This window comes from Aquila chrysaetos, chromosome 2 (genome assembly GCF_900496995.4).
Source record: "Aquila chrysaetos chrysaetos chromosome 2, bAquChr1.4, whole genome shotgun sequence".
Classification (NCBI taxonomy): Eukaryota; Metazoa; Chordata; class Aves; order Accipitriformes; family Accipitridae; genus Aquila; species Aquila chrysaetos.
The window spans coordinates 61,758,124-61,778,617 of NC_044005.1; the positions used below are offsets into that span (position 1 = coordinate 61,758,124).

A 20,494-nucleotide genomic window follows, 5' to 3' on the forward strand; every position below is an offset into this window, starting at 1 on the left:
AGATAAATGTAGGTGAGCCAGTATTGCCAGTGCAAGAGGGCATAGAGACAGAGCTTCTCAAGAGGCTCTAAAGTGGGGCCCAGCCTGACAGAGCACAGCACAGGAATGCTTGATTTCCAGAGCACAGCACTGAAATGTTTGATTTTCAGAAGGCAAGAAGTATCCTTGCTCTACAGATCAGGCTTCTTCAACATGCTTTCTTACCCTTGAGACATTAGCCATTTCAGAAATCCCTGATCAAAGGCGTTGGCAACTAAAAAAAACAGGACTTGCCTATCCATTCCTCGGACAGCATGGAGGAAGCCGTTTCAAGTACACTGCGTGAATCTTTAAAGCGGTGTCTAATCTGAAAGCAAAACGCCGCCTTCTTAACCAAGAAATGTAAATCTTGTTTGTATTTATATTCATACCTGTTTATGTTAGCATTAAAATATTTCCTCTGTTTTTGGCTGGGGTTTTTTCTCATTAGGTAACGTAAGCTGCCACAGCCAAACCCCTAATTTAACAATGTAATTAAACATGTGCTTTGCTGGTCTCCAGTGGAGAGAAAGCATAAGCAACTGTGATTTGTTGAATCAGAACTTCAGGCTGTGTCTCAAGGGATCAATTGGATGTTATTTTCTTAGATTAGTTCATCTGAGTCAGTTGAACATGACTGAAAACACTTCTTAGAGCGCACATTATAGAAAAAAGTAGTATTTTTACTAGTCATTAGCAACTTTGTGGTAACTAATAGGTGGTAATATGTAGTGTGGACGGTTCTGTAATTTAAACATTTATTTGCTAGCATGTATTCACCTTCAGAGGGGAAAAAAGCAACAAACAATATTTAGTGAAGAGTAAGTTTGAGCTTTATCATTCACTAGAAGGTCATAAATAATTGGATTTCAAGTAACATGGAAACCTCTGAGACCCTTCTACCTTGAACAATTCTTATAATGTAGGACCCTTCTAAGGTCACTCTGGAACACCAGTAACTTTGGGCATCTTTAAATCACAGTATCGTAATTCTCACAACCATGAGAAACAGAAAGCCTCGGAGTTCTAGCAGTCATGTGATATCCCAAAAAGTGCATTAGCCAAAAACATTTAAATAAATAAACTACTACTCTTCAGGCTCTAGCGTTCTGCAGCGACTGAGACTCAAATATTCAGCACTAGCAGTGCCAGGCTTTGTTAGGCTGAAAATTCATCTGGAGTATTGCTGGCACAATGTGCTGTAAAATTATTAGCAGGAAAACTAGAAGGAAGGATGTACAAATCAAAGCTAAGAGAGGAAAGTCTGAGAAGCACAAGACCCACTCAAGTCCCTGTTTCAAGTCCTAGAAAGAGAAGATTTCATACTGCTTCTCCTACAGGTGAGTGCCCTAACTACTGGCAGAGAGAGGGGGGGGAGTTGTAGATGGAAATAAAGGCTTGCTGCTTTTGCTTGTGTTTTTATTTAAAAAGCATGGGAAAAAATTACACAAAGCGTTTGACCTGAAACAGGGTTTTTTGTGATTCACTGAGGGGGAAAAAAGCAATTATATTTCAAGTTAACCTAAATAATTTCTAAACTTAACCAGTTACCTTGCCGTCAGTCAACTAGATTTGAATTACTTCAATTCACTATAATAATTTTTCCTTGTTTATGCTGACCCTTCACAAAGCCACAAAAGAGGGGTTACTATTATGAAAAGTACGACCGACGTTACATTAACCCACACACTGCCGCCTTCTGAATACCAAGAGTTCGGCATATGCACAATAAACTTTTTTAGCATTTCTTTTAAATATCTCAGATTCCAGGTTGACAGTGTCCTCTTCAGAGGCAGAGAAAGAAATACACTTTAAATTTAACAGGTCCACTCAAGCACAGAATTTACTCCCTGCTTCTTCCAGCCCTTTGCCTGCTATGCTTAGGATATAAACAGCAAAAGCTGGATTTTAAAAAACGTCAGCTTTACCTGAGCTCTGTATAAAGGGAATGTAGCTATCTAGATTGCGGAATTTACATTTATTGCTCCTTGGTTATTCAGGTAAGACTGTTGAGCAGAGTGAAGTGAAACAATCTTAAGTTTTCTTAATAGTCATATTTTTCCACACACTGTTTATATTTTCTCTTTTCTACTAAGAATATTTTAGCAAAGCAGTTCATGTCTTCAAGAGAACAGGACCTATCTGCTTCCAATTTATTTTTTCACTGTAAAACTAAATTTTTAGTTCAAACGTACACCGAAAATTGACCATTTTGCAATAGCATATAGACTAATGAGAATACTGAGCCTGCATGTTTAACTGAATTTTTGAAAAGAAATTATCAGTTCAAGAAGCACAGATATAAGCGTAAATCACAGATATAAGTGTAAATCCCACATTATTTCTTAGGTGCCAAACACAGAGATTTAGACATTGGATGTATCAAAAAACCCCAGCAAAACTGAAAGAAGCAAATCATGCAAAATCAAATAAATAAAAATCTTTCGAAAAAGCTCAGGAAAGACAAAGAAGCATAAATAAAAATTGAACAGATCCTTACATGAGTATTTAGGAAAGGAGGTTGATAAAAAAGAACAGGCATGTCAGAAAAGGCATGCCTGCTCCCATCTCCTCTTCCCCAGAGCTAGTTATTTCCATATACTAAAATCTTTACCCCCTCCCCTTTTGTCAACAGCAGCATCTGTCAGTTAAAGAGACGCTCTATAAAACTAATGGAGATCCGTTGATTTTATCATTTTAAAATATTAATTGTGTATTAACCCAAAGATTTCTGGTGGGGTTTAAAGAGGGGAAAAAAAAAAGAGACTGCTGTTTGCCTTACCATGATGATGATAATTCTTTTTGCTGTTTACAGAAGAATAAACAAACTATGGTGTGTGAGATGCAGTCCTGTGTGTCATTAACCAAACCCTTTTTCTTAGCAATCCTCCCACGCTTTAACCCCTTCTTTCTTCTGGCAGCACTCAGTTAAAAACAAGCAAAAAAGGAAGTAGTATCTGACTTGAGCCTTTCCAAGTGATAAGTCATTTGGCACACAAATTATAACTATGAAAGGGACTCAATTAGAGGATAGGAGAAAGGGCTGCAGAAGGGTGGCAGCAAGTCCTTCAGTAAGCACCTCCACAGAAGCAGAGAACCTGTTGCAAAGAACTCTGAAGTTAGTGTGGGGCAAATGCCTTACGTGCATTAATTAACATGCAATACTAGGACGTAGATATGCAACAGTAGGAAAAAATACACCACACACGTTGGTTCTCACAAACTTGATTACTGTTTTCTGATCCACATTTAAGATGGCTAAAGAAAAAAAAAAATCCTCGTGTCTTTATTCAGCAAGAGATTGATTTATGCAGGCCTCCTTGGTCCTTTGGCTTCCTGAGTTGGTATATTAAATCCGTATTTTTCTAGCAAGTCGTGGAAAAATGATACTAAAAAGCAATTTGAAAAAGCAGAACACAAGCAGCACCAAAAGTAGGAACGGGGATTGTTCAACACTGAAGAACTGAGAGAATATTTAAACTCTCCTGAACTTGGAAGACTTCCAGAAATAAAATTGTATGCAAAAAATAGCATTAACATATATTATTGTACTTGTAACTCTTTGTGTTTCAGTGTAAGAGAAAGTGAGAAAGTTTGATATGAGTTAGCCTCACATCTTTGCCTTCGGGATTTCGACTCTTGCTGGGTCAGAGCTGTATCACTACGTAATCTACTCAGTGTAAAGATTCAGCGAGACATCACCTCTTTTGAAGCAAAGAGCAAAAATAAACGTATATTATCTGTGTTTTGTTCTAAGAGACAGGAACTTGAAAGTACTGTTTGTGTTGAGCAATAGAGGATAAATGACAAAACCATTTTGGAGGGAAATAGAGGGGCTTGGAAGTCTTTTAGGTCTACCTAACCAGAAGCCACAACTAATAAATATAACACCTTTCCTTTTTCCAATTCTGAACGCAATTCAGAATGATAAAGAATCTCTTACATAAGTGGTTTTGCATTTACTAGGTCTCTTTCTTCTAGGTTTGTAGGTTTCTTCTGTTTTGTGAGAGTGTACAGTGTCCTGTCACTAACTCTAAATGGTGTATATTGGAAGTATAGATTTAACATAAGTTGTCTAATTTAGGTCTATAGCTCACTGTAACACTTCCCAATTCCTTTTAGTTTAAGTATTTATGTGTAATTACTGGAGATAAGAAATAGGATTCTTTTGCTGCACATCTAAAAGTGTCTGTATGACAGACTAAGCTATAAATCTCTGCAAATCAGCTCGCTCTTAGGCACCATCAATCGTGATCTCTTCCCCTCGCTTTCACGCAAAATTGTTGCTGTCAGTAGGAGCTCCACAGTCTTCAAAGTATATGACATTTGAAAAAGTCTTGCAGCATTTCAGAGCACATGCAAGAATTTCATAAAAGCATCAGTAAATTCCCAGAGCAACCCAAAATCAGGTACTATGACAAAGACTGATAGTTTTCACTAATACTACTGAGCTTACAGTCAAACACAAACTGCTGGTTAGGTCAGCTAAAAATGCACAAGTGACAACTCATTGTGTTTTCCATTCTGCGTTGTTCTCATCTAAGAAAAAACATTTTAAGTAGCAATCTGTATTTATTTCTTTGCTAAGCACTTAGATACAGTAAAACTGATATATATTCCCAGAAGAGAAATTATGCACACTGAAAACACCTTTGAAATCAGACTGTGGAAATTGTATTCAAACTGTCAGACTCATTGTAATCCTTGGATCTGATTCCAGATACTGTAATCCGTCTCCTCAAGACTATTTATACATTTTTACATTAAATGATTATGGGACAAAGAGGAAATAATCCTAAGGAGCCACATATATTATTAGTCTTTGCCAAACACGGCACTGATGTGGCTACTCTGTGCTGGCTAACTGAGCTGGCTCCTCCTGGGCTAGCTTGGGCATCTCTACATGATTCTGCATGTAGCTCAAGAGCAAGGCTGGATTTCTAATACGCTCCTGTGCCCAGTCTTTCTTGTTAGCTAGCTGTAAGCGCTCAGCAGATGAAGGATGTAGATTGCCTCACTCTCTGCTTGCACTAGGTAGGAAACCTAGGTCCTTACCTGCAGTTTTAATTCAGTCTAGGGAAAATATGCCTAGGAGTTAGTTTAACTAAAGCACCTAACTGTTTTAGTCCTTCAGCAGCAATAGTTCTAGATACCTAAAAGTAACTTGTTAATGTAATTTGAAATTTAGAAAACTAGGATTCTTTTCATTGGGTAAAGCAGATAGTCTGAAATTATAAATGGAAAAACTAAAAGCCTTTTGCTGGCAACATGAGGACTTTCCCCAGATCAGGCACAGTAGAAGACAGGCTGTCAGAGGCATACAGGGCAAGAGGCAGAAAGCCATCCTTCTGAGCACTGTGTTGTTAATGTGAGACTGTAAAACTGCAAAAGAATAAAGACAGTAAACAAGCTGCAAATTGGACTCCTAATCTGACCAAAGCCAAATTTCATAAACAACAAAGTGAACTGCATGTTTGACATGCTTGCTTTGGGAAGTTGATGTGATGGTCCTGAAACAGGAAAAAATTACTGTATGTTTATGACTCTGAAAACCACTTAGTAGGATGAAAAATGACAATATTTAATCAAAGTGTATTTAAATATGAAATTAATAGAATCTCTCTTCTCCACAGAAATTCTCATTAAATAGATAAAAATCACGCAATGTAACTTCTATTACACATTATGCCAAGGTACCATTTGGTACCTTTAAACAAACAGAACCTTTCAACTGAAATATGTCTCAAGTCAACCCCCCAACATGAAGGCAGCCAACATATCAGCTGCTTTGGAAAATTTGGGCTTGATAGTCCAAAGAGCTTCAAAGACCCCTTCTGTAAAATGTATAATGAAGTGTTTATACCCCTTGATAACTTCTTTGATGTACAGATTTTTCATCATGTACAGATGAAGAGTATTAAGCACAAGGGACTATTATTACTGAAATACCTTATCCTGACTTTATAAAAATGGCTGGACATCTCATTTTACATTTGAATTACAATGTTATAATTTAGCATTTATTCTAAATAACAGTGTTCACCTAAGGCTTATTATAATAATTATTACAGAGAATTGCCTTGTTATTAATTAGAATAAACTTTGTAAAACCAGAACAGAGAAGATAGGAATGACTCAAGACCCATTGGTTCCCTGCAGTGCAGTGGGCAAAAATTAAATCAAGTGGAATAGTCTTGCAAACTCTTTGCTCTTAATCCCACGATTACATCAGTATCGCCTAATATTTACCATTAAGCAAGAGAAACTTCTAAGAGAAAATGTTTTAATGAAATGCATTTATATTCTTAGGTGTGTTTATTTTATGCTCTGAACAGAGCTAATTAGCATATAAAACATTAAAATAAACAATACATGTCTGTCCAGAGAACAGATACATTATTACTTCTGAAGAAAAAGGGAGATGTATGTTTTCCTGCTATTACAGATACATTATTACAGACACGTTGCATTATCCTACTGTGCACCCCAACTACCAAATGTTAGCTGCTAAAGAGATGTAACTACAACAGCATTTAAATCTCACTACTGTTACTGGTGGATAATTGGATGAAAGTTCAAATTCCTACCTGGCATTCTTAAAAAAAAATTCAGGTCTTACTTCTAAATACGTATTTTGTTGATTAACAATAATGCAACAGGGAATTGGATCAAACTGGATGAAGCTATACTGTTCAGAAATATCAGCATTTCCAGGGAATGTCAAGAAATACACAGGATTATTGATTCTGCACTTGAATTTCTGAATAAGACTTTACTTTGGGCAAAGGCCAATCCAACATATTCTAGCATTGGCTTTGGTGTCTGTGGCTTAGAACAAGAGACATTACACAGGTACTTTTAAAGCTAACCCTTAAAAGCATCATGATTAACCAAGCACAGTTTTAACTACAACAGTTCTAGTGTTGGGCTCAAACTATTTTAAATCCTTTCTAAATAAAATATGTTAAAAACACTCCATTAGCAACTCACTTTGCATAAGTGTACTGCATTATTTGTCAGTGCTTCAGAATATAGGACGGAGCTGGTTGTCTACCATTAAAACCTGGTAGATGACAACTGCTTCCTGCACATAGAAGGCAGGCGTGTGTCTCCTCTCGCGTTCCTACTCCACCACTTCCCTCCCACGCCTTCTTGGCACCTGGTGGGAAGGGGGTGGGAAGACAAATCTCTGCCACTCTGTATGGTTTTCCTCTAGCTACCTAACCCTTTCGTCTAGAAGTGACTCTGTCTTTTGTCTCTGCTGCAACTCAGGCTTTCCAAGCCAGCCGCATGATGAACCTGACAAGTCTCTTCAGTTTCCCAGCTGCGCACAAGGCTCTGAACAGCAGCCAGCAAGAAGCAGGGTGAGCTTCTGTTTCACTGGGCGGCCGCTTAGAAAAAAACCCTCAGAAACTGTCTATACCTTTTGCATGTTTGGAAAGTGGTTTTCTTTTTCAGGTCCAAGAGTCAGAAATTGATCTGATAAAAATTAAGTCTTACATGCCAAAGAAAAAACATACCTTCAGCATTCCCAGAAGCAAAACAATCAAAACTCCCCTGGAGAAGAGGGAAGGGGAATATCCAGAATTACCACTGATAAGCCTTCTAAAATCACAAGTTTCTCTAGATGAAATACAAAAAAGTAAACAGATCTTGATGTTCTTTTTATCTAAATCCTGGTTGCTAAACTTTTACAGTGTAGTTTGTTCAGATTTTTCAGACTTCTCAAAAGCTACACTTTTCAATCCCTATTTTCCTTCTAGACAATTACTTGCTTTTCCAGCAAATATACTCTAGAAATCAAATTGGTAAAATGAAAAGGAAAAAAAAAAAAGAGGAGGGGAATTGTAAAGATGGGAGAGGAAAAGAGGCTGTATTTTTATTTGCACGTCATAAGGTATAATTTAGAGGAAATTACGATGTCAAGTCCCATTATAAAAAAGCAATGTTTGTAGAACAAAACATTATATTCTATTTAAATCTTTAGCTATTGTTTGCAACCGCAACAAACTCAAAACTTACCTGTTGAAATGTTACCCACTGTGATTTTGAAAATTGTATGAACAATGCTAGTTTGTAGGAATGGTAGATTTCTTTTAGAAACTCTAAATCTTACTCAAACAGTAGTTTAGGCAATTCTTTATTAAAGTGGATCACGCTTTGCTTTTGTAGATCTTGAGCCATGGCAGATCGAGTGCTTGTTTTAAAGGGATGAGTGAAGGAGCATTCCAGCTTATTCACTATAATTCAGTTCTCAAGAGAACAAAACTAGAAAGATGAAGTTTTTCATGACTACCCTTTGCAAACCCATTATTACACTGCAGCTGGAACTACAGAGCAATAAATTACACATATATGTATATATATATACACATTCTTAATTGTCATATGCATTATATAGCGTATAAAGTGGCAAAAGCCTGGTCAGGAGGAATGAACTATTACTAAAAGCTTTGTGTCGCAACCTTCTCAGATCTGAGGGTGCACAGGTGTACTGTGCATATGCTGAGCCACCTGGTCACGTAGCATGGCAAAATGGAAATAGGGTCACACCCAAGGAGAAAGCACAGCTAGCTGCCAAGGTCCTGAAAACCATTCCAACGCATTGCACAAGTGTGGAAGTGGTACAAGAAAAGAATGATGCAAAACAGTCTACAGCTCTCCACACAGATCACTGCACAGTAGCCTAGTGTGGAGGCCAGAAGCAAACCCCTGATGATTCAAAGAGCAACTTCACAGGACTGTACGCACCAAGGGAAAGAGAAGGGAGGAGTATGCCCTTTGGGAAGAAGGCAGTATAGTGCCTGGTGTCATCCTAAGAAATAGTGACATACTAGCATGAGCAACACCAGTGAAATGCTGAAATGCTATGTAGCTAGATGTTTGGCATGATGATACACAAAGGTGGGGCAGATAAAGGATGGCCACTGATAATATTGGACTGCCTGGTGCACACTCCCATGTCACCATTACCAGACCCACTACATAGTGTCCATGCTGGATCATTGATGACAGACCTCCTTAACACTTTGCAATGCATGAATGGTCTATTGCCTTCCCCGAGCAATGCCACGCTGTGTATATGGCTATCCACATTATCTCACTCGTGCAAAGTGCAGTATTGTGCCAGTTTGATAGACCTTTTATTTTGTCACTGAGGACCGTAGATTATTCAGCAATCCAGCCCTGAAGACCTCAGCACTATCACATTGCTGGACCATTGCTCTTGTGACTGTATTTTAAGCCATCACTAACCCTCTCAAACAGAAACACATTTTCAGCCATTGCATCCTCTAAATTTGTTCACAGTGTTACATGGAGCATGCAAAAACTTAAGATGAAATTCAATTCCAAACATAGCTCAACATGAAGACTATGCGGGATGCAAGTCCAGTGTAAAGTTGGATATAGCCTTTTTATAAATTTCCTGCATCAAGGTGGATGTGTTGAACTGCTTGGAAGGAGAGTTCTCCAAGTGACATCTGTCTTAAGCTGCCAGCCAAGAGTAAATAAATGTTAAGCTGTCTAATACATGTTACGGTTTGGGTTCTTTTTAAACTGCATGAAAAAAATCCCAACAATCTCCTCAATAAGCTTTGTGAGTACTTGAAAGATGTCTATCAGAATAAGAATTTACTGGTATTCCCACTCTGCCTCAAAATTATTTATATTCTAAAGGGGTGGAGGGAACCTTCTTGACTCGGTACATCCATTGCCATCTTGAATGCCAATGTGTTAAGACTACAAGACAGGTATCTCTTGCACCAATATTCCTGGAGCTATGTTCCTTCTACGAAAATGCTAAGTAACTCCGTGCCATCTTCCCTCCTGTCTTTTGTACTTCTCCAAGGCCCATGTTAGCTGTCAGCTGTAGTCCTATACACCTACAGCTTAAACGCTCTCATGCTAAACCCCTCACCAAAAAGCAGCAGAAACACAAGAGAGAAAGATGTTTTCAAGGGCTCTCTGAACCAGCCATAAGAACTGGACATAACCTAGATGTTATTTTTAGGAAATAAGAGAGTTGGTGTCTTAAGCCAGGTAGGAGATAGCAAAATGAAACCATTTTTAAGTTAATACTGAAATGAAACTGTGGTTCAAATGGGGATAAGAAGAATAGTGAGCTGGGACTATGGAAAAAAGTAGACTGATAAGGAAATAGCAATGATGCCATCAGTCTAGTCAGCAGAATGGTATTTTATTAAGAGAAGTAATTTTCTTGAGCAATACTCAGAGAGGTTCTGTCATGGATAGCTGAGAACCTCTCTTGTGCTGTAATTAGCCATAAATTTGCAGACTTTTTGGAAGATAAAAGGATGAGCAGGTCTTCAGTGAGCTGCATTACAAGGCCAAATCATAATAACCAGATAGTTTTATAGCAGACCTGATGTCCAAGCTTTTTGACATTGGGACTTCTCAGAATTTTGATCTCTGCCTACACAGTAAGTACAACTGTGCATGTATAACTAGCTGCTAGATTCTTCTGTCTTTGTTATTAACAAATGTGGTTGAATTGAGGGCACCTGGCATTTTCTTCTATGAAAGAATCAGTTTTGTATCCAGAGCATCTCTACTGCAACGCTACGGATGTTTGCTGTGTCCTGGGAAATCTGGGCAGAATGATGCTTAACCAAAGGTAGACAGATCAATCATGTTAGAAAGAAAATTCTATGATGAATGGCACATTCTTCTGGGGATGCAGTTACCAGAATTGTAGTTCTTTAACCAGAGACATAAAATAAACCAGACTTACAGTAGAATCCTAGAAAAGCATAAACCTGGTATCAGGTAACTGAAATAACTTAAATGACAGAAACAGCTTATTCTGTCTTCTGAATACTCCTACTTACGTTTTTGGGTTTGCTTTCTTTCCTACATGCTGTGAACTTAATCTATAAACAATTAATTGTTCTTGCTTTGGTGTTTTGGCTTGCTTTGGTTTTTTTGGCTTGCTTTGGTGAAATCTTTTCGGTCTCTCTTCTTCAGTATCCCTCGTCCCCTCCCTCTCCTCCTATCGAGGCCTTGACAAAGAACAGATATAGATAAAGCAATGGACGTGCAATATCACAGCCCAAAAGCAAAAGTCCTTGATGTACACAAATTCATATCACTTTTTTTTTTTCTTTAAAGCAGACGTGATATCTAAGTTCTGTCAGCCTGAGAAGCATCGTCAATAGTGACTTACAACTATGGATGGCTGTCCCAGTGTTCTCATTCAGCATTCCTACAGGTCCAACAGTACCCATGCGCTATTAAAAGTAAATTGCTTGTATGGGGGCTCTGCTACTTCTACAGTTTTTAGTGTCAATGTTGATAAATATTTATATTAAAAGATAGCACCTTAAGTTACTAAAACTGAAAGAATAACAAAAACATAGTTCAGTCCTCCATTGTTATTTAGTACTGTTCTTTAGGAAGAGCTGGCCTACATGTGGGTTCTTGCTCGCAGGTGGTATTACACAAAGACTATCTGTACATGCTGAGGCCAGTTTTGCTTTCTTTCCATGATTCTGAGCATCCCTTTCTGTCAAACATACTTATGGTAGTCTACACTGTCATTATGTCTCTGTAGACCATGCTCTTAAATATTCTCTCAATGGAAAGCACTGCAATTGAAGCTATCTTCCAGTTATTCCCCCTGTACTTTGTGGGTTTTAACATTTTACCATATCATTTCATGTTACTGGTTTATGACACTACTCACCAAATGTGTAGACAAGTAATTTAAGATACAGTGGCTTCTTGGAGCACAAGTGTTTGTGGGAGTCATCACTGTGACTTAAGTGGTCAGCATTTAAATTCTGTCCCAGTTCTGTATTTTCTGGCCTCCATGATGATTTCAGTACTATTTAAATTCTGTTTGCTTCTAATTGGTTGTGGTGGTGTTGTGTTTTTAATTATGAATTGCATATTTATCAACTAAATAATTCTGAAAGAATATTTCAGTATTAATCATCTCAAACTATTGCAAAACATAGCATGACTCAGAGCTAAACAACCTATAAAAACTTTAAAAGTTTCAAGGACAGAGCAAATTAAATATTTGCTAAGTGTCTAAATCCTTTGTCAACCATGTAAGAAATGCTGGCATGGCCAGGACAAAATGAGGCATTCTTTTTCCCTTCCCACATCTCTCCACCCTACTCAACTGGTTTGGTTTGAAAATCTGATTACTTGCCACCCCCACCCCCCCCCCGCCATGAATTTAAAAGTAAAGATTTCAGTGTTCTTTTCCTATTAACATCACTTTCTTGCCCAAACCACAGCACGGTTGCAGCCCAAGAATAGGAACAAATAGCGTAGATAGGATAAAAGAAAAAATGCAACTTAGATAAACTATTACAACATTCTCATATTTTCCTAGACATTTTAAACCACAAGAAGGAATTACTGTGTTGGCCAACACAATAACTTCTTATTAAAATCCATATTAGAAGCCATACAGACAATGAATAATGTAGCTACTCTGAATGTTGTCAAAGAGCTCTTGTGATCCATGTTTCATCACCTTTATCTTTTTCCATTCTCTCTATATACTGTTCTCTTCAATTCATACCAATACATCAGGACAGCAATCCCAAATCCATGGCTTACAGATAACATCCCCCAAACTTTCTTCAATTCATACATACTTTATCCATACATACGTTATTCATACATACATTATCCACACAAATATATCTGTATACATCTATATATATAAATGTAAATAAAATTCATATGTATATTCCACCCTATAAAAATCTCTATTGCTGTATTTTTTGATTGATCTAAACTGAAGAAATTTATTTCTCCAGATTTCCCATAAATTAGTGCACTAGAGGCACATGACATGTAGGTGACTCTCACAAGCAGACCTGGCTATTTAAAGAGGTTAAAAGTTATGCTTTAAAATTTAAAACATGGGAGGCTACTCTGTCCTCTGCAGGAATGACAATGGGGAGCAACGTGATTAAAAAGTAGCCCTACTGGATTGAGCACAAGCATGACTAACCGAAAAGGGAGGAAGTGAATGGCAGCTTTTTGTGGGGATTATCAAGAGATCTTGAATCTCTCTGTCTAGTAACAAGGGGGAAATTCCTGGTGGGAAAAAAAAAAGGAAGAAAAGAAAGAAAGAAGGAAAGGAAAATGATTCAGCTTGCTAAGCCTGGGAGGGAGGTACAAAGTGCGACCGTTACTTCAGGGGAAACAAGTCACACTTGGGGGAGGAGGGTGACAGGAGCAATGGATAGCTGAACACGTGCTATCAGTGAGGCCAAAACCCCACTCGAGTGACCCTTGCTGGATTTCCCACACGAGGAAAGACAGTGATTTTACCAGGTAAAGAACACAATAGTTACACTGAAAAAGAGAACAAACCCCCAACAGATCAAAGGGCGTTATTTTATACAGAAGTTGAGCGTAAGTGTAGTTAAGCAGATAGAAACTCTGGCAAGAATTCAGATGTCCAGCACAGCACTGTGCAAGCTTTTTTCCAGGTTTTTTTTCAGGTAATACAATAAAACTTTGTCCCGCTGCAACATTTATTAGCTGGAAACGTATAACCTCTTCCAAACAGTTGAGGACCCATCCAGATTTTAAAACAAAACAAAACCAAGCCCACCCCCCTGCCCTACCTAGGCTCCTCTTAGATTACTACCTTGTTACACCTGCCCTTCACCTCAAAAGAAAAAAATCTTATAGCATCATGTAATTTCCCCTTCCTTTTTCCCCTTCAGTCTTCACACAAGGCAGGTTAGTGCTCTCCTGAAATTGGTTGGGTTTTTTCCTCCTTCGAGAAAACCTACACCAGCAAATGTTCTCGGCCCCTGCATGACTCACTTCATAGGACTTTGGCTACAAGGTTTTGTTTAGCTTTCTGATTCCAAGCTGGAGAATGATGCCTTCTCTTCTTTCGGTCTCAAGTTTTGGGAGGAGATCGGTTAACCACTGGAAGGCCTTATCTATTAAAAATTGTGGTGAACCTTAAGGCAAAGACTTGTTCTCCCCAGGGCAGGCTCCTCTCACCTATCCACAAACTGATAATTTTGTTGTCTGTTACTTCGGAAAGTGGCTCACCTGCTTTCTCATTCACTTGGTATTGCAAGTTTATCAAATGGCAGTATAAAATGCTTTGTTTCTACCATTTAAATCATTCTGGGAGGTGATTTTGTAACCCCATGGGATCCCAAATAGACTTTAGATTTTGTTATTTCTTGAGAAAATAAAGCACTGTAAGGAGAAGCAGTATGAGGACCTGGGCTGGATGTCTTGCTAACATTTCTCTGAGCAAGGCAGAAATGAAATTAAAGAAGCAGATGAGGAATCCTAAGCTGAAAATACCCTAGACCTTGATGAGCTATCGTCTTGAAAGATGAGTTAAAAGAGCAGGAGAAATTAGGGATCTGCATATTTGCTGTCTCAGGAATATGGCAAAGGCAGTGATAGAATAAAATCATTTAATCCAGTAATTTGACAGAGAATCAAAATGGGCTTCCACAGCCACACCTGGGTGTAAGAAGTACTCCACCCAGTTTCCTTCGTTAAATATTCATGTCATAGGACTGAATCTTTGTGTGAAAGGCAGTGGCTGTGTTCAGGTAGCAAGTAGGTGTGAGAACTCTTATCTAGATGGAGAATCCTGAGAAACCTTGAGACAGGTACCTGGTTATAGGTCTGAAAATATGACTAATCAACACCTGAATATAAGAGGAGTGACAGCATTAGAGCACATAGACGTGACTTAGAAAAAACCTCTTTAGACCTATCTCACATGGAATTTTAAAGTCTAGATTTTTTGTGATCATTATTCCTAGTGCACAGGAAATGTATAAATAATGAAGGATTAAGAACTTTCTTTTCATTCACTCATTTTACTATTAGCAGAAGCCAATTTAAATTTGAAATTGTCCTCTACAGGAATAAATGCCTTTCAGCTTAACTACATGGAAACCTATCACCTTAAAGACAAATAGGCTTTAACTACATAATTTAAGGTCATTTGAGTTTGCCATATCACAGTTAGGACTCCTTCTCAATTGCTATTAGTATTTTGTCACTATTGAAGCTGTGTGACTCCAAAATATACATTAATCTGTGATTTGGTCCTCAAATGGAATTATTATTTATTCAAAGAGAACAGAATGAATCAAACATTCAGGAAGTTGTTTCTTCATTCATAGTGAGAACACTGGCCACATTGTTTTATTAATTAAACAGTCTTAAAGATACTAAAAAAACAGTCATAAAATTATGGCCACAGCTATCTACTTCATGTAGTATAGGTTATATGACAGGTCAAATAATCTTCAATGTGGATCTGCATAGACATTCTAAATATAAACAGGAATCTAATCAAGCTATTTTGCCTTCAATTGCAAACAAACTCAAAGACACCAAATACTACTCCTATTTAGCTCCACTGAGTGAAACTGGATTGTGTAAATGTAATCAGAAATGCAGTGCATTATTTGAGAAAAGGAAAAGGAATAAGCTGAGTTTTAGAAACCCAGAAACAGAGTATTTTGCAGAACTGACATCTAGAAATTACTGCTGGGTTTTTTTATTATTTAATAGCATGTTACCAAACTTCTATTTGCCAAAATACCAAAAGAGAAACTGCTAACCTTCATTTTCATAAAACAAATGTTTTACACATTAAATAGTACAGGAATAGAAGAGTTAAGAAAATGAAATGTATATTTAAATTTGTACGATTTATTAATTTCTCATAAATCTAGTTACCTCCAGTGGTTTAATAAACATATGCTATTTATATATTTGATAAGAGAACTTTAAAATCTCTCTTTCATTCTGTTATGTACCTGACATTTTCATTTGTTCAAATCAGAAGCTTACAATAAAACAAAGTGATAAATGCCAGATGGCCTTGCAAAGGGGAAAAAAGTGGAAATTTTTGTACAGAACTAGAAGTACATCTGAATCAGCATCAGAGATATTTGGTGAGAAAGCAATATTGATATAGAAGGATGTTGCTTTTTTCCTAAAATGATGTAGTGAGAGGAAATATTTTTGCCTTATAATTTGGGCAACACAACATTTACTCACTGAGCAACACTATCAAACAAACGATTTTAAACATTTTTTAATTTCCTGCTGTTTTACCACCACTATTTATGAAAGTCAAACAAAAAGAAAGAGAAACAAAGTTGCAATATGTATCAAGAACAGTTGCTGTGAAGTACAGAAATGGGTTAAGATGAAGATTTGTTAAACAATCCTGGAAGAAGATGAAAGGGGAAAAACAGGGTATAATATGATACAAGTTTATTATACACTAGTTAATTGGGTGGAGAGAAGACTGTTTTTTGATCAAGCAAGGGAAGCATCCAAAAGGACAGAACCTGACGGCTTTAATTACTTCTTGGAATTAATTTTTTTTTTTTTTCTGTTGGAAAAGAAATACAAGACAGAGACAGTCCAACAAGTTCTTGGAATATGCTGGGGACAGCTTTTTCTTCAGAAGGTGAAGAAAGCCATTAAGGGAGTGGCTATTTTAGATCTTCTGCTGACTAGTAGGCACAAACTGGCTGACAGTGGAAGGGAATTTAGGTGAAAGTGAACTCCATCATTTAATGATCACTACTACAAAAAGGAAAGGGAAAGCAGCAAAATAAAACTACTTTTTTTTTTTCCAGAAGACAAAACCAAATGTTAACAAGCTCCAGAGACTGATAAGCAAGGTTTCTTAGAAGACTGTTTAATTAATAAAAGAATGCAGAAGAGCTTGTCTGTTTTAGTCATTGTTGGAGTCAGCTCTTAATTATCCAAGGTAAAGGGAATAACCTAAATTAGGCAAAAACAGAGGATAATACAAATTAGGCTGTGTAAACTGGTCTGCAAGACTCTACTTAGTACATTCACCTTTGAAAGGCTTATGAACAGATTTCCATAGCAAGAACAGCAACGGAGCCTGGTGCAAACATCTTATATTCTGTTTCATGCACCGTTTTCTACTGCTCTCCTGCAAGAAATGCTGAGGGAAGGCAGGGCTTCATTAAATCCCAATCCCCATAAACCATCTATCATCAGCAGGTGACTCTATATTATTACACACATTAGCAGATTATCCCAATACAGAAGAAACTGCCAAATTCATACCCACACCTCCCAACACCCACACCCCCCAATACCTCCCACACACACACACACAATTTCCTTGATTTTTATGATTTATCTAACAATCAGACCTTTGTGTTATGCATCAAAGTATAAAATTATGTGGCCTGCTCTGATACTCTTTTAGATGCTTCATTTAAAGGCTTTTAAATGTTCTTAGTACAAATGGTTTGATTGGTTCCAGGTTAGAGGAATAACACCGCAACAGTTTAACTTAGCTGTAAGTATGAACAATTTATTCCAAAAGAAGAACAAAATGCCAACTAAGAGCTCACTAAATAACAGCTGAATTCTGCCATTCTTAAATTTCCACTGAAAAAATCAAACATCTACTTGCTTTTCTAGGAGAAGTCCTTGCAAGGAATTAATACACAAGTCCATCCAAGACAGCAATAGAGTGAACAGCAATTTTTTCTTTTGGAAAGCTAATTCCCCAGCTAGCTTTACTGCAACAGAAATGTCACCCCACCACAGTACTGCACCATTTTGCTGTTCCGTAGCTGTGAAGAACTGAGCTCTTTTTGTAGGCATGTTTCTACAGTATCAACAGAACTAAGATGCTGAGTGAGACCACAAGGGATGTTTGGGGTTTATATTATTTGTGTATTCAACTGAAGACCAATGAGTCTTTTCCAAAGGCTCCATATAGAAATTAGTAGATGAGATTTGCTGGCTTGAGATGACTAGACAATAAATTTGTTTTAAAGACAGAATATTTTAAGCCCTCATCAAATATATTCAGATGAATATTAGTTCCACAATGAAGAAAAAAGCAACTTTTTCAATTACTGGCCTGCTGTGTACTTTTGTTAATGTGGAAAAAAAAGTATTTCTCTCTCCATGGAAAGATTACAGTAGAGACAAGAATGGCATTGCACAACCTTGTCTGCAATCTTAAATTAAGTTCTCACATTATAACAGAAGTAATTAGCATTTTCCCTAGCTTGCTTCCATGCAGTAGTACTGCTGCCAAGCAAATGAGTAACACTACATGAGCTAAATGAACACTAGAAAACAAATGCATAGACATTTCTTCTTCTCTGGAATAAAACTTAACATAGAAAACAGTCCAGGTTAAGGGAGAAACTGTAAAAGAGTAGGTGCTGTTTCTTTATTATTTTGGTTGATATATATTTTATGAACAAAAGGAAAAAGACATATGGTTTGTGAGAGCATGTGGAAGATCTCCTCAAGCCATTTCCTTTGTTGGCTCTTCATGCCAGCTATAGTCATTATGTACCTTCCTTATTTCCGTATAAGATATTAATTTGAAAATTTTCCAGTACTTCAAACACAGGTCTTTTAAAGGAAGATTACAATTATACCTAGTATTAAATTCTGTTTTCAGAGTAGTCATCTTCTTTATGATATATGTAAGTGTGTGTGTGTATATACGTATATATATTTTATGTAAACACACATACTTAGTTTTCTCTTACCTTTCTAAGTGCTGCTGGTAATGAGGCAGTAGACATTGATATCGCTGGAAGAACATAGGAGTGTGGACAGATTACTGATGGTATTTGGTCTTCTTGAACAGTATAGCGTCTGCCTGATATATCATAGTACCTGAAAGGAGAGTAAACAGTGTTCAATTAATATATCCTAGTGAAATAAAGTCTAATCTACTATCTGCTGTATTTCTCAACAAAACACACTAAGCTGTTTTCTCCTGTTGTAGTGGTTCCGGGCCTCCAGTACTTCTAAAGTTTACAGCTTTATTTTAGCCAAACTACTTGCTCCTCTTATTAGACATTAATTCATCCCACCTGCTTTAGCTACCTGAAACTCGAATTTGACAGCTTTTTCCTGATAACAGAACAACCGAAAACTGAATACAATATTCAGCAGGATAACCATATCAGAGCCACAAGGCAGAAAAATTAGTTATCTTACGTCACTCTACCGCTACAGACACTGCAGATTACAACATTTGGGGTTTATAGTTCCACATTACATCACATGTTCTGTTCACCTTCCTTCTGGAAGCTGTCTCAGTAAACACACAGTTGAATTCTCAAAACAGAAGGTCATTTATTGGGAAGATGCTGTCACAATGAAAGCGTATACAATCTTTAAAACAACACATTAATTTTTAGCAAGTCAGTCCTAAAGCTTAACAGACCTAATTTTGCTTACGTTTATTCTGCAGGGTCAACTTTGAAATTCTGAATCCAAAGAACATGGAAAAGTTCACCTAGTCTCCTCCAAAGACAGAAATAAAATAGTAAAAACTGACCAACTTATACCATCTCTTTCATTTCACTGCCTGAAAAATCAAAGTAGCAAGAATATAGAATTCTCTGAAGATACGGTTTCATTAAAAAGGTTGATAAAAATGACATTTTATATATTTAGTCCTTTAGATGATTCAGCAATTAGTTAAAATCCAGCTTTTAAAAAAATGATGTATTTTGATATTTTTATTTCAGAATTGGACTGTATTTTTCATAGGATCATAGGACAATTCTGGTTGGAAGGGACCCCAGGAGATCTCTGGTCCAACGTCCTGCCCAAAGCAGGGTCAGCTATGGAACCACACCAGGTTGCTCGCGGCTTTAACCAGTCAACTCTTGAAAACGTGCAAGGACGGAGACATCACAACCTCTCTGGGCAATGGTGAAAATGTCTTCCCTTACATCCAGTCTGAATCCCTCCTTTCTCAGTTTTTGCCTGTTGTCTCTTGTCCTCCCGCCATGCACCACTGTGAAGAGTCTGGGTCTGTCTTCTTGGTGACCACCACACATGTACTGGGGGGCCTCCAGGCCCCTCATCACCCCCCGAGAGCTGCCTCTTCCCCCAGACTGAACAAGCTCCAATTCTCCATCCTCTCCTCACAGGGCAAGTGCAGCCTCACAGGCGACCCCTGACTGTGCTGGTGGCCATCCCATGAACTCACCCCAGTTTGAAACACTGAGAGATCTTTAGGCAGAAAATACCCTCCCCAAATATTTTGCTTTCAGCAAAGAAAAAAAATCTCAAAAAGTTTTGGTTTTGTTTTGTCCTTAAAATATGCATATTTTCCATTTCAGTCGGATCAAAACTCCCTTTCCCATAGGCTTCTTTTCCAGACTCATCACAAAGTCCCAAATCTAGCTCTGTTTGTACAGCTTTAGTTGCAAGTTTAGTTTTATAACTGACTGCCATATAGAGTTTCCAAAGAATAAATAAGGAGGCAGAAAAGCCTTAGGCATATTTATAGAGGTGTTCAGTTTATTGCGTAATTGTGGTGAAAATGTTTTGACATTTCAACACATATCCCAATAAACATGTGCAATTATTTTGTTTATTTACCTATTTCTAAGGAAGAAACTGCATCGCTCTTAATAGCTGGTTACCTTCTCCAAGCCATAGCTGA

General features: G+C 37.5%; 1 protein-coding gene and 1 long non-coding RNA gene across 4 annotated transcripts in view; one reads left to right on the forward strand and one right to left on the reverse strand.

The window, feature by feature from the left end:
- CRYBG1 (crystallin beta-gamma domain containing 1) overlaps nucleotides 1-18,644 on the reverse strand; it is a 67,170-nt gene extending 48,526 nt beyond the window's left edge. For 2 of the 3 annotated variants that reach the window (XM_030031976.2, XM_030031994.2), the window contains exon 1: nucleotides 18,576-18,644. In XM_030031976.2, the coding sequence (XP_029887836.1) occupies nucleotides 18,576-18,611 (36 nt within the window). In that variant the 5' untranslated portion in view covers nucleotides 18,612-18,644. Of the gene's footprint in view, nucleotides 1-2,800; nucleotides 2,995-18,575 lie in introns of those variants that run through there. The other variant, XM_030031985.2, reaches the window with a different exon arrangement.
- LOC115348796 lies at nucleotides 1,098-19,423 on the forward strand. The gene is made up of 3 exons (XR_003925934.1): nucleotides 1,098-1,358; nucleotides 7,291-7,382; nucleotides 19,289-19,423. It is a non-coding gene; the product is annotated as an uncharacterized LOC115348796 (long non-coding RNA).
- Nucleotides 19,424-20,494: the final 1,071 nt, after the last annotated feature.